Below are 15,066 nucleotides of genomic sequence, written 5' to 3'. Positions count from 1 at the left end.
TACTAATCTCTTCCCTCCTATCCGGTATCTCTCTTTGGGGTTTCCACACCCAAGTGCATCATTCTACACTACTTGGCATTAAATTTTAACTATACAAATCACAATTCTTGGTGACCTATTCAGATCGGTTTCCAATACCAGAATTGATAAACTATTATAGAAACCACATTCAAAAAACAATCAATATCATCAAAGGAAAATAATACTCATTGTATAGAGTTAATATTAAAAATAATTGTTTGGTCGTGCTCAGTTTTTTTGGTGTGTAGCAATGAACTAGCAGTTCAGGTCATGCATTAGCACCACATTAATACATCATTGCACAACCTCCTTCCTAACCATACTGCTATATAGACGAGTCATATAAAAATATTCAATACTCTATCTATGAAAAAGATGTTATTGAAAAAGGTATTATATCAGTCACTTAGCTTGGGTTAAGTGTGTGCAGGTCCAACTTTCTTCTTCCCGCAAGTTCCTAATCACTGCTACACATTTTAAATATCCGGTGTGTAAACATTTAAGCAAATATTCCTAAGAACTTAGAATATTTTTGCTTAAATGTTTACACACCGGATATTTAAAATGTGTAGCAGTTTTTAAATTGCGCGGCAATGCGTTCCATAACTGTGTGCTCAAGTAGGTAAAGTTTTACGCGTGCATTTGTTTGTATTTTAGACCTTTGCAGTTGGGGAAGTGTAGATTAAGGAATGTGCGGGATGATCTTTTAGCATTCCTGGGTGGTAAGTCTATCAGGTCTGACACTATGGTTAGGAAGGCGGATGTGCAATGATGTATTAATGTGGTGCTAAACTGAGCACGACAAAACAATTATTTTTAATATTAACTCTATACAATGAGTATTATTTTTCTTTGATGATATTGTTTTTTGAATGTGTTTTCTATAATAGTTTATCAGTTTATTAAATTTTAACTGCCAGACCCTCGACCATTCTTCTAACGTTCGGAGATCCCTTCTCATCGTTTCTACTCCCTCCAGGGTATCCACTCTATTGGCTATTTTCGTGTCATCCGCAAAAAGGCACACCTTTCCTTCCAGCCCTTCAGCAATATCTCCCACAAATATATTAAACAGAATAGGCCCCAGCACCGACCCCTGAGGAACTCCACTGCTCACAATCCTTTCCTCCGAGCGAATTCCATTTACCATCACCCTCTGCCACCTGTCGGTCAACCAGTTTCTTATCCAGTTCACCACTTACGGTCCTTAGCTTATTCACGAGTCTTCTGTGGGGGACCGTATCAAAGGCTTTGCTGAAGTCCAAGTAGATTACATCTAGCGCACGTCCCTCATCCAGTTCTTTGGTCACCCAGTCAAAAAAGTTAATAAAATTCGTTTGGCAGGATTTTCCTTTGGTAAAGCCATGTTGCCTCGGGTCTTGTAACCCATCGGTTTCTAGAAAGTTAACTATCCTTTCTTTCGGCAACGACTCCATTATTTTTCCTACCACCAACGTGAGACTTACCGGTCTGTAGTTTCCCACTTCTTCCCTGTCTCCACTTTTGTGAAGAGGGACCACATCCGCTCGTCTCCAATCAAGTGGAACCTCTCCCGTCTCTAAAGATCTATTAAATAAATCTTTAAGAGGTCCCGCCAGGACCTCTCTGAGCTCCTTCAGTATTCTGATATGTATCCCATCCGGCCCCATAGCTTTGTTCACCTTCAGATTCTCCAGCTGGTTATAAACTCTTTCTTCCTTAAACGGCGCAGTATCGACTCCATTCCCAGACATTCCCTCGGTAGCCAACCGTGGTCCTTCTCCAGGATTTTCCTTTGTGAAAACCGAACAGAAATAATTGTTTAGCATGTTCGCTTTATCTTCATCACTCTCCACATAGCCATTCTCATTATCTTTCAGTCTCGCAATTCCATTCCTATTTCTTCTCCTTTCTCCAATATATCTGAAAAAAGTAGAAGTAGAAGAAAAAAGTAAGAAGCGGGTACCGATTCTTAATGGTTATTTCATTAAGACCCTGGTAGTCAATACAGGGTCACAGAGAGCTGTCTTTCTTGGTCAGAATAAAAGAAACCTGCACCCGCTGGAGATGAGGAGGGTCTGATGAAGCCCTTTTGGACGTTTTCTTGAATGTACTCCCGCATGGAAGTAGATTCCTCCTGGGAGAGGGTATATAGCCGGCCCCGAGGTGGAGTCTTGCCGGGAAGCAATTCAATGGGGCAGTCAAAAGGATGATGCGGAGGAAGGGAATCAGCCTCCTGAGCATTGAAGACATCTTGGAAATCACAATATTCCACAGGAAGGGAAGCATCACATGGGAGCAAGAGCCCTGTGGAGGCAGTAATAGTCCTTGGAGAAGGAACCACTTGCATGAGACAGGTAGAAAAACATTGGGAACGCCAACTGCCGATATCATTAGTGGTCCAGCTGATATTAGGTGAGTGTTGTCGTAACCAGGGCAGGCCCAAAATAACAGGATGGATGGCCCGGGGAAGAACCAGAAGCTGAATTTCTTCCTTATGTAAAATCCCGACATGCATCTGCAACGGCAGAGTGACATAGGTAATAGAGTAGGGTAGAGTTAGTCCCTGAATGGAGGTCACTTGTTACATTGGTTTACAGGTAGTCAAGGGAGTTCCTAGCTGGAATAGGAGACTGGCATCAATAAAATTTCCTCCGGCCCCAGAATCAATCAAAGCCATAGTGTTAATACAGAGTTCCTTCCAGCGCAGGGAAATAGGGACGGAGATAAAATTATCTGGAAGAGGTGAAAAATGACCCAGGGCCACCCCCTTCAGTGACCCTGGGTCATGGCATTTCCCGGTTTATTCGGGCAATGTCTTAGAAAGTGGCCGGCCTGCCCACAGTAGAAGCAAAGTTGATTGTCCCGACGGTGAGCCCTCTCCTTCTCAGAGAGGCGATGCCATCCGATAACCATTGGCTCCTCAGGGACTCCCCTATATCCAGGACCTCTTTATCTCGCGTTACCTCCATCTGCTCGCCATAACAAAAGCCTGGCTCTGCCCTGATGACCCTGCTTCAGTCACAGCCCTCTGCCATGGCGGTTATCTTTTTCCACATACTCCTCGCCCTGCTGGTCGCGGGGGCGGTGTTGGACTACTTCTCTTTCCCTCCTCTAGATTTCAACCCCTTCTTCCACCTCAATCTCACTGTTTTTCCTCCTTTGAAGTCCACTCTATCCGCCTTTTCTCTCCTCTGCCTCTTCGAATAGCGGTCATTTATTGTCCCCCTGATAAGTCCCTTTCATCCTTTCTCAGTGACTTTGATGCCTGGCTTGCCTTCTTCCATGATCCTTCCTCCCCCTCTCTCATCCTTGGTGACTTTAATATTCCTGCTAATGATCCTTCCAACTCTTATATTTCCAAGTTACTCGCTTTAACATCCTCCTTTAATCTCCAACTATGCTCCACCTCCCCCACTCATCAAAATGGTCACTGTCTTGATCTCATCTTCTCCTCCAACTGCTCACCCTCTAGTTTCCTTGCCTCTGATCTTCCCCTCTCTGCTCACCATCTTATAACTTTCACACTTAAATCTCCTCCCTTCCAGTCCCGTCCTATCTTATCTAATTTATCTAGGAATCTTCACGATATTGACCCTTCAACTCTATCCTCCCATGTTTCAAACCTCCTCTCTACTGTGGCAGCATCCACGTCTGTCAACGAGGCTGTTTCTTCTTACAACAATACTCTATCCTCTGCCTTAGACACTCTTGCACCTTTGATGACCCGCCCTATAAGGTGTACAAAACCCCATCCTTGGCTGACTTCTAATATCCGCTACCTACGTTCCTGTACCCGCTCCGTCGAATGCCTCTGGCGGAAATCTCGGGCCCTTGCTGATTTCTTACACTTTAAGTTCATGCTGACCTCCTTCCAATCTGCTCTTTTACGCGCCAAACAGGATTATTATATCCAACTGACCAACTCTCTTGGCTCTAACTCTCGACTTCTCTTCACCACATTGAACTCTCTCCTCAAGGTGCCCCCTCCCCCAACTCCCCCTTCATTATCTCCTCAGACCCTTGCTGAATTCTTTCACGACAAGGTTCAAAAGATAAACCTTGAATTCTCTACCTCGCCACTTCTCCCTCCACTAGTCCGTTCCTCTCTCTCTCCTTCCCCTCATTCCTTTTCCTCCTTTCCTGAAGTTACTATAGAGGAAACTACACTTCTCCTTTCTTCCTCAAAATGTACCACCTGTTCCTCTGATCCCATTCCCACCCACATTCTTAATGCCATGTCACCTGCTCTTATTCCTTTTATCTGTCACATTCTCAACCTCTCAATTTCCACTGCAACTGTCCCTACTGCCTTTAAACATGCTGTGGTCACACCTCTCCTTAAGAAGCCTTCACTCGACCCTACTTGTCCCTCTAATTATTGACCCATCTCCCTCCTCCCTTTTCTCTCCAAATTACTTGAGCGTGCTGTTCACCACCACTGCCTTGATTTTCTCTCTTCACATGCTATTCTTGACCCACTACAATCTGGTTTTCACCCTCTCCACTCAACCGAAACTGCGCTTACTAAAGTCTCCAATGACCTATTACTGGCTAAATCCAGAGGTCAATATTCCATCCTCATTCTTCTTGATCTTTCCGCTGCTTTTGACACTGTCGATCACAGCATACTCCTCGATACCCTGTCCTCACTTGGATTCCAGGGCTCTGTCCTCTCCTGGTTCTCTTCCTACCTCTCCCTCTGCACCTTCAGTGTTCACTCTGGGGGATCCTCTTCTACTTCTATCCCTCTGCCAGTCGGCGTACCTCAGGGTTCTGTTCTTGGTCTCCTCCTCTTTTCTATCTACACTTCTTCCCTTGGTTCATTAATCTCATCCCATGGCTTTTCCTACCATCTCTATGCTGATGACTCCCAAATCTACCTTTCTACCCCTGATATCTCACCTTGCATCCAAACCAAAGTTTCAGAGTGCTTGTCTGACACTGCTGTCTGGATGTCTCAACGCCACCTGAAATTAAACATGACCAAAATCGAGCTTCTCATTTTTCCTCCCAAACCCACCTCCCCGCTCCCCACGTTTTCTAGTTCTGTTGATGGCTCTCTCATTCTCCCTGTCTCCTCAGCTCGAAACCTTGGGGTCATCTTTGACTCTTCTCTCTCCTTCTCTGCTCATATCCAGCAGATCGCCAAGACCTGTCATTTCTTTCTTTACAACATCCATAAAATCCGCCCCTTTCTTTCTGAGCACTCTACCAAAACCCTCATCCACACCCTTGTCACCTCTCGTTTAGACTACTGCAATCTGCTTCTTGCTGGCCTCCCACTTAGTCACCTCTCCCCTCTCCAATCGGTTCAAAACTCTGCTGCCCGTCTCGTCTTCCGCCAGGGTCGCTTTACTCATACTACCCCTCTCCTCAAGACCCTTCACTGGCTCCCTATCCGTTTTCGCATCCTGTTCAAACTTCTTCTACTAACCTATAAATGTACTCACATTGCTGCTCCCCAGTATCTCTCCACACTCGCCCTTCCCTACACCCCTTCCCTTGCACTCCGCTCCATGGATAAATCCTTCTTAACTGTTCCCTTCTCCACTACTGCCAACTCCAGACTTCGCGCCTTCTGTCTCGCTGCACCCTACACCTGGAATAAACTTCCTGAGCCCCTACGTCTTGCCCCATCCTTGGCCACCTTTAAATCTAGACTGAAAGCCCACCTCTTTAACATTGCTTTTGACTTGTAACCACTTGTAACCACTCGCCTCTACCTACCCTCCTCTCCTCCTTCCTGTACACATTAATTGATTTGATTTGCTTACTTTATTTTTTGTCTATTAGATTGTAAGCTCCTTGAGCAGGGACTGTCTTTCTTCTGTTTGTGCAGCGCTGCATACGCCTTGTAGCGCTATAGAAATGCTAAATAGTAGTAGTAGTAGCTTGTCACACCTTTGGGAGAAGAAGGGCGTGGCGTCCAAGGAGATGGTCTCTGAGAGAGGCGCTGAATAGAACGTTCCAGTGACCTTTCTTGAAACCGTACATCTACGTCGATACGCACACAGAGGGTGATCAGAGCATCCAAAGCATTCGGAAGTTCCTGGCCGGCCAGTTCATCTTTAATCCGGTCGCTGAGTGCTTGCCAGAAAATGGCTGTAAGGGCCTCTTGGTTCCATTTTTTATTACATTTGTACCCCCCCCCCATTTCTCACTCATGGCAGGCTCAATGCGGCTTACATGGGGCAATGGAGGGTTAATTGACTTGCCCAGAGTCACAAGGAGCTGCCTGTGCCTGAAATGGGAATCGAACTCAGTTCCTCAGTTCCCCAGGACCAAAGTCCACCACCCTAACCACTAGGCCACTCCTCCACTCCTCTGAAGCTAGGGTTCGAAAGCGAATGGCATAAGCACCAACAGAACAATTGCCTTGTTGAATTCGTAGAAGTTCTCCAGCTGCAGAGGAGGGCCGTCCCAGCACATTGAAAACTAACTGGAAGTGGCGAAGAAATTCTCCAAGATCAGTGAGTAAAGGGTCCCGTTGCTCCCAAAGAGGAGAAGCCAAAGCCAAGGCAGAATCGGAGAGTAGAGAGATGATATAGGTTTATCTTGAGTCTATCTGTAGAAAAGGCTGCTGGTTGAATTTCAAACAGCAGAAGACATTGGTTGAGGAACCCTCGGCAAGCAGAAGGGGTGCCGTCGAACCGGGGAGGCTCAGGAAGCAGACAACGCAGCAGGAGGTTACATAGTAACATAGTAGATGACGGCAGAAAAAGACCTGCACGGTCCATCCAGACTGCCCAACAACATAACTCATATTTGCTGCTTTTTATGTATACCCTACTTTGATTTGTACCTGTGCTCTTCAAGGCACAGACCGTATAAGTCTGCCCAGCACTATCCCTGCCTCCCAACCACCTGCCCCTCCTCCCAACCACCGGCTCTGGCACAGACCGTGTAAGTCTGCCCAGCAATATCCTCACCTCCCAACCACCAGCCCTGCCTCCCAACCACCGGCTCTGGCACAGACCGTACAAGTCTGTCCAGCACTATCCCCGCCTCCCAACCACCAGCCCCGCCTCCCGATCTTGACTAAGCTCCTGAGGATCCATTCCTTCGGTTGTCGTTGGGATTGAAGGGTTTGACATCTGGGAACACACATCCTGCAGAACTCTGGACAGACGGTTTAGCTGGGCCTGTTGCTGCTGAAGAACCTGGGCCAACTCAGACAGGTCGGTTTTGTCCGGCGAACTCATGGCTTCAGCTTACTGTCAGACTTGTGAGTTCTTGTACCAAGTAGAGCGCTGCTGAGCCCAGTACTCGGACCAGGTTCTGATTGGCAGCCGGACAATCCCGGGTTTCACCTGCGCTGACCACTGTTCACCAGAGGTTGAGCCCCTAAGTGCGGGCGGCCTGTAGGACTAACAAGATGGAGCTGGAAGCGGCCAGGCAGGCAGAAGGTCAAATTATCTCCAGTGATTTCTAGGTTACTGGGGCCACACTCCCAGTGGTTCCACAGTTCCCACAAAGCATTCACAGACCCAACACACAAACCACCAAGATTCTTTATCAGTCCAGAAAGCAGAGACAATAAACTGAATAGTGTTTATTGTCTTAAAAATAGTGAACAATGAACAAAAAAACGTGCAATCAGCAAACAATCACAGGTAACTGAAATATGGATCAATTATTCCAGTAAACATTTGTTTACTTTCTAAAACGTACCTGGGAAGATGAGGACATATAACTGTTCAGCGAGTCTCTGTTTTCTCTCTGGCTAAAACCAGGGGAAAAGCCAGTAAAATCCAAATGAAATGAGCTCCTGGGCCAATCAGAGCTCAGAACAACCATCTTTAAAGTATATTGCAACAGCAGGCTACACTCGGCTACATGTTTTGACACTGCCCGCCTGTACAAGAGTTTTGGGGACAAGTTGTGGATACAGTGTCACAGCTTTGGAAGAGAGTTATAACAGTTTCCTCCTTAATCCTTTTTTGATGAGTTTCAGCAATATTGATGGGGAAAAAAGTGATCCTGTTGGGTTGGAGAGAGACCCAGAGACCTTCTATGAGCGTATGGAGAACGACCATGATAGACTTGTTGAAATTGGAACACTGCGGGGTACGCGGGGCCTCCTCTGTAATGGCCAAGACACAGTTTGACAGCACATGGCGCAGATTTTTGACTACACTCCACCCAGTGGCACGCAGGAGAATCCTTTTGCATTTATAACCACTTTGATAGTGCAAGTTCGAAGGAAGGGAGGGAGGGGTGGGGGGGGTGGGAAGGATAGGGGAGGAATTGATGAAAATGTGACATGAGATCTTGTTGTGATTATATTGGTTACACTTTCTAAAAATGTTTTCAATAAACAGTGGACAGGGGAGGGGTAAAATGTAAAAGTTTGTTGACTGTCAGTAAGGACGGATACATGGGGTGTTTATGTCAAGCATGATATTACTGTGTTATAGTCATGGTATTATTGTGTTATAGTTAAGTTGTATTTGCTGATTTGTCATCAATAAAACTGTTGAAACATAAAGTATATTGCAGACTGCCTTTTCAAAAGGCTTAAACAAAGAAAAACAGCCTTGGTTCTACAGCAGCTTCAAAACATAAACATGTACCACCTGCTGGCCACAATAGAGAAATACACTTCAGGAAATAATTAAAGCAGTTTTAAAAGCTTAAAACAAACAGTTCTGCCACACTATATTAATACCTTTCAAGTATTTAAATGTCTGTATCATATCTCCCCTGCTCCTCCTCCTCTCCTCTAGGGTATACCTACTGAGGTCTTCCAGTCTCTTCTCATATGTTCTTTGGCACAAGACCCGTATCATTGTCGCCTCCAAAACTAAACACAATACTGTAGGTGGGGCCACTGAACACAATACTCCAGGTTTTGGTGTAACTCCCGGAGGTGAGCTTGCTGATGATGTGGGGGGAGCCCTGCTTGTCTTGAGCTCAAGGTCATGTTGTCTCTGGAGGAGAGGGTCCGAGTTCCCCATGCAGCAGCGGGTATTGTAACCTCTGATCCTGGAACTGCAGCATCTCTTCAAAGTGTTGCCATGGTCCTCTGGGAGGAGGCAACTGGAGGCAGCCCCACGGTCCCCATCTAGGACATTGGGCAGAGCACGGAGCTCCAGAGAGCTTTCTGCTCTGTCTGAACAGAAGATCCCAGATCCGAGAGCCTTGAGGAACTCTGCACAGCCTCAGAAGGGGGTAAAGCTTGATGACATGAGCCTTAGGCATCTAAGCACAATGGCCGCCATTTTCTGAAACACACTGTGAGTTTCCAGTAGCAAGGTCTCCTGATGACGCATACAGCTAAACAGGTCCTGTAACGCAGCATATACGCTATTAAGTCTGTGCACTTTAAAGATCCTCAGCAGTGATCTCTGGATGCAAAGCTGAATGCAAGAAGACTAAGGTGATCTGTGCCACAGTGACAGGCAGGAACTAGCACACAAGCATGGTGAGGCTTAATAACAGCTTCTAGACTCATTGAAACTTGGGCATCTTTCCATGTCAGGCTCCCTTTGGTGACATCACCCATGCTGTGTGGACTTGCTATCCTACTTGTCCTCAGCTAATTTTAAACAGGTTAAACAAAGCATGGTAGTAGCTCTTATGCAGAGTGGTTTGCAAAGTAAGATGGGCTTGAGGAGAAAAAATATGCATTTATTAAAGCACATCCTTGAAGAATCCCTGGTGGTCCAGTGGTAAATAGGCAGGTGCAATGCCCACTTGCAAAACCTGAATTTCTTGCAATACTGGAAATACATTAAGGCTGTCGCTAGGGTCGCAGTACCCATTTTGTTGTGGCTTCGGAGGTGGGAAGGAGGGAGTGAGCATCATTCCTGCCTATTTACCACTGGACCACCGGGATTCTTCAACATAGGCCTGAGGGGGAGGGGGAAACAACGGGGGTGGGGGCCCGGGCATACCTTCCTGTACCTTCAGGGAGGTGGGCGGGAGGGGACATTGTTTCCATTCCATTGAATGGAAGGAAGGCTCGAGACCAGGGGAGATAGGGGGGCAGCTGGCCAATATTTGGACTGGTGCCTGGTTACCTTCAATGCATGAAGTCAGGACAGCCTATTTTCTGTCCTAACTTTATGCGGGTTGCTAGCTAGTTAGCAAACGAATATCGCCGTTAACTGGCTAGGTGGCTTCTCCATCCAAACTCTGCCCCTGGACCACTCCTAACCTCATCAGTCAGGGGTTTGCCATTAAGAGGTAATATTCAGCAGCACGGTTCGGTTAAGTGCTGCTGACTACTGCCATCTAGCCCTTGACAACGACTTAAATGGTCAGAAGCCTTTCCTGGGCTTTCAAATCATTTTGCATATCATATTGCATCCTGACTATAATACAATAATTTCTATATGTTAGAATCCGTTATAGTCATTGAAAATAGCTCTTAAAAAGCATCAACACACTTCTATTGTCGTGTTTATAAGCAGCAAGCCTTCACATGTATGGTGTGAGCACAAATTTTGGGAAGGCTGCTTATGAACAATACACACCATCCAGTATGCACTGTGTGATTTGACAAGGGCACAGGTGCATTGTTCACAATGTTCAATACTCTGCATATATTTTTGGTGGATACATATGCAGCTACTGGTCTAATGCTGCTATATGAGAACCCTCATGTGTGTCACTACCTACACAAGTGATACATAATTAATAGATTGAGGGGTCTTGCATTACAGCTGTGCACTAAAGCTTAAAGCATGGCTTCCTAATGTAGCTGTAACACAACATTTTTGCTACCCTTTGCTGGAAGCAAATAGCATGCAAATTACCACTGCATAAAAACAGACCACAGCGATAACATGCAGCCATTTACTGCATTGTGAGTAAGTATCTCCCTTTCTGATAGTGCATGATGGAGGACTGGCTCATGGACTGAAAAGGAGGGAGATAAAACAAAGACTGGACTCCCAACTCCCTTCCCGCTCCCTACACCCTCAGACACCACCCTTCAAACCCACAAACATCTCTGGTGGCCCAAGTGGACTCTCCACAAAGGACCCCTCCCTGTTCCTCCCTCATCCCATGCACCTCTAAGTTGAGGGGGCAGGAGTTAAGCCCAGTTGCAATCTTGAAAAATGGTGATTATTTATTTTAAAATTTTCTGTTCTGCCAATTTACCATCCTTGCCTTATTTAGCAGACAGACCCCACGTGGTGTCTCCTGACGCAGAGCACTGCGTCAAGCACTGCCACTTTCTGCCATGTGAAGGCAGAAGTGAGTGGGCATCATGGGGGGGAGGGGTTAGGGAAGAAGTTCAGAGGAGTGGGAGTCTGGGGGGCCCAGCTGGGCCACTAATGAACCTTTTCATGGGTCAAAGGAGGTGATGTAGAGGATCTAGGGCCCTTCAGTGCTTCACTTCACCTCCTACGCCGCACCTTCATGCTAACCTGAGATGTGCATATAGATCCAGTGCTAAAAAAGGAGTTAAAAATGTGTTAAGAGTTTAGCATAGTTTTTATATCAGGAGAATTTTTTATGCAGCGATTTGCTTGCAGTCTGCATACCCACCGGCTGGGCTAACCAACAGAGCAGTTTAACACTGAATTTTGTATAGTAATCTGTCCTCCTGCATTGGGAGTAAGATTAGCACAGGAAAATGAAGGTAGTGCAGTTTCTGCATCAGTCCTCAGTTGGAAAGCTGGTTAAAGGTCTCATTTTGGAACAGACTGAACTGACTTGTGGTTGATAGCCAATGACACTGATGCACCGAGGATCCACGAAAGTAATAATTCCCTCTGAGTTATGACGAGACAGGAATTCAGTAGGAAGAGCCATTCCATTCATGTCCATACTGACAGGAGAGCTGGTGACCTAAGCAACAAGAAATGATAGAAAATAAAGTTATTTTAACAATACAGAGACCATACTCAGTAACTTACAAGGAGCTGCAGTGGGAATGGAACCTATTTTCAGAAAGGTGCACCGGGTCAGAAGAAAAGGCCTGGTGCAGGCTGAGGCAGCATTTCAATACGCTGCCAGCCGCTGCAGGATGTGGGGTTAAATAGGCAGTATTCACAATGGAGAAGGGTAGTTAGTGGGGTTCCTCAGGGGTCTGTGCTAGGACCGCTGCTTTTAAATATATTTATAAATGATTTAGAGAAGGGAGTAACTAGTGAGGTAATTAAATTTGCTGATGACACAAAGTTATTCAAAGTCGTTAACTCGCGACAGGATTGTGAAAACTTACATAAGGACCTTACGAGACTGGAAGACTGGGCGGCTAAATGGCAGATGACGTTTAATGTGAGCAAGTGCAAGGTGATGCATGTGGGAAAAAAAGAACCCGAATTATAGCTACGTCATGCAAGGTTCCACGTTAGGAATTACGGACCAAGAAAGGGATCTAGGTATCGTCGTCGATAATACACTGAAACCTTCTGCTCAGTGTGCTGCTGCGGCTCGGAAAGCGAATAGAATGTTGGGTATTATTAGGAAAGGTATGGAAAACAGGTGTGAGGATGTTGTAATGCTGTTATATCGCTCCATGGTGCGACTGCACCTTGAGTATTGTCTTCAATTCTGGTCGCCGCATCTCAAGAAAGATATAGTGGAATTGGAAAAGGTGCAGCGAAGGGCGACTAAAATGATAGCGGGGATAGGACGACTTCCCTATGAAGAAAGACTAAGGAGGCTAGGGCTTTTCAGCTTGGAGAAGAAGACGGCTGAGGGGAGACATGATAGAGGTATATAAAATAATGAGTGGAGTGGAATAGGTGAATGTGAAGCATCTGTTCACACTTTCCAAAAATACTAGGACTAGGGGGCATGCGATAAAACTACAGTGTAGTAAATTTAAAACAAATCAGAGAAAATGTTTCTTCACCCAACGCGTAATTAAACTCTGGAATTTGTTGCCAGAGAACGTGGTGAAGGCGGTTAGCTTGGCAGAGTTTAAAAGGGGGTTAGACGGTTTCCTAAAGGACAAGTCCATAAACCACTACTAAATGGACTTGGGAAAAATCCACAATTCCAGAAATAACAAGTGTAGAATGTTTGTACGTTTGGGAAGCTTGCCAGGTGCCCTTGGCCTGGATTGGCCACTGTCGTGGACAGGATGCTGGGCTTGATGGACCCTTGGTCTTTTCCCAGTGTGGCATTACTTATGTACTTATGGTGAAATCAAATACAATCATATCTTCACCGTGGAAAGCAAACTGTGGAGTTCCCCAAGGATCACCATTATCTCCGACCCTCTTCAACCTAATGATGACCCCAATAGCCAAGTCCCTATCCAACCTAGGCCTTAATCCTTTCATCCACAAAGACGATGTCATATTGCATCAACACCGAAAAAAAAAAATGTCTCATCCTATCATCCCAACACAACACAACGCGAACAAACCCGCAAATATAAACACCCTCCCTATCTCAGATAGCCTCAAAATCCTCGGCGTTACAATCAACCGAAACCTTACACTAGAAAGCCAAGTGAAAACTACAACAAAGAAAATGTTCCACTCAATGTGGAAACTCAAACGCGTGAAACCATTCTTCCCGAGAGAAATATTTGGCAACCTGATACAATCAATGGTATTAAACCATGTAGACTACTGCAATGGAATCTATGCAGGATGCAAAGAACAAATCATAAAGAAACTACAGACCACTCAAAACACGGCAGCCAGGCTTATATTTCGAAAAACGGGTTTTGAAAGTGCCAAACCCCTCCGAGAAAAACTGCACTGGCTCCCAATCAAGGTACGTATAACCTTCATAATCTGCACCATGGTTCATAAAATTATCTACGGCGAGGCCCCGGGATACATGACAGATCTCATAGACCTACCAACCAGAAATACAATTGGATCATCAAGAACTTATTTAAATCTCCACTACCCGAGCTGCAAAGGACTTAAATATAAATCAACTTATGCAACCAGCTTTTCCTACATAAGCACACAATTATGGAACGCACTACCAAAAGCCGTGAAAACAACGTACGATCACCTAAACTTTCGGAAATCACTAAAAACCAACCTGTTCAAAAAGGCATACCCTATGGACCCAACTTAAATGCCTGGATCCAGCTACACAACGGATTTTATATTAACTTTGAAGTAAGTATACATAGGAAATCAAATACGTTAGCGTTTAACTTTAAAAAAGGAGGCTATGATAAAATGAGAAGAACTGTGAAAAGAAAACTTAGAGGAGTGGCTGCGAGGGTCAAAAATTTACATCAGGCGTGGATGCTGTTCAAAAACACCATCCTGGAAGCCCAGGCCAAATATATTCCGTGTATTAAAAAAGGAGGGAGGAAGTCCAAACGACAGCCGGCATGGTTAAAAAGTGAAGTGAAAGAAGCTAATAGAGGTAAAAGAAAATCCTTCAGAAAATGGAAGAAGGAACCGACTGAAAATAATAAGAAACAGCATAAGGAATGTCAAGTTAAATGCAACGTGCTGAAAAGGAAGGCTAACAGGGACTTCGAAAAAAAGATTACGTTGGAGGCAAAAACACATAGTAAAAATCTTTTTGGTATATTAAAAGCAGGAAGCCTGCAAAAGAATCGGTTGGACTGCTAGATGACGGAGGGGTAAAAGGGGCGATCAGGGAAGACAAAGCCATAGCAGAGAAATTAAATGAATTCTTTGCTTCAGTCTTCACCAAGGAAGATTTGGGAGAGATACCAGTGTCAGAAATGGTATTCAAAGCTGACGAGTTGGAGAAACTGAATGAAACGCTAGAAACCAGGAGGATGTAATGGGGCAATTTGACAAATTGAAGAGTAGCAAATATCCTGGACCGGATGGTATTCATCCCAGAGTACTAATAGAATTGAAAAATGAACTTGCGGAACCATTGTTAGTAATATGTAATTTATCTTTAAAATTGAGCATGGTACCGGAAGATTGGAGGGAGGCCAATGTAAAACAGATTTAAAAAAAGGAGATCTGGGAAATTATAGATCGGTGAGCCTGACATCAGTGTCAGGCAAAATAGTAGAGAATATTACAAAGAACAAAATTACACAGCAGATTCAAAAGCATGGATTAATGAGACAAAGCCAACATGGATTTAGTGAGGGAAATCGTGCCTCACAAATCTATTACATTTCTTTGAAGGGAGTGA

The 15,066-nt window shown here is 45.1% G+C and overlaps 1 protein-coding gene across 1 annotated transcript in view; it reads right to left on the bottom strand.

Moving 5' to 3' along the window:
• ARNT2 (aryl hydrocarbon receptor nuclear translocator 2) overlaps nucleotides 1–15,066 on the bottom strand; it is a 434,272-nt gene that overhangs the window by 242,960 nt on the left and 176,246 nt on the right. The window contains 1 exon segment of the mRNA XM_030189838.1: nucleotides 11,671–11,805. Coding sequence (XP_030045698.1) covers nucleotides 11,671–11,805 — 135 coding nt within the window.

The sequence above is a fragment of the Microcaecilia unicolor genome, chromosome 1, assembly GCF_901765095.1.
Source record: "Microcaecilia unicolor chromosome 1, aMicUni1.1, whole genome shotgun sequence".
NCBI lineage: Eukaryota > Metazoa > Chordata > Amphibia > Gymnophiona > Siphonopidae > Microcaecilia > Microcaecilia unicolor.
This window is presented reverse-complemented; position numbering and strand designations above follow the sequence as displayed.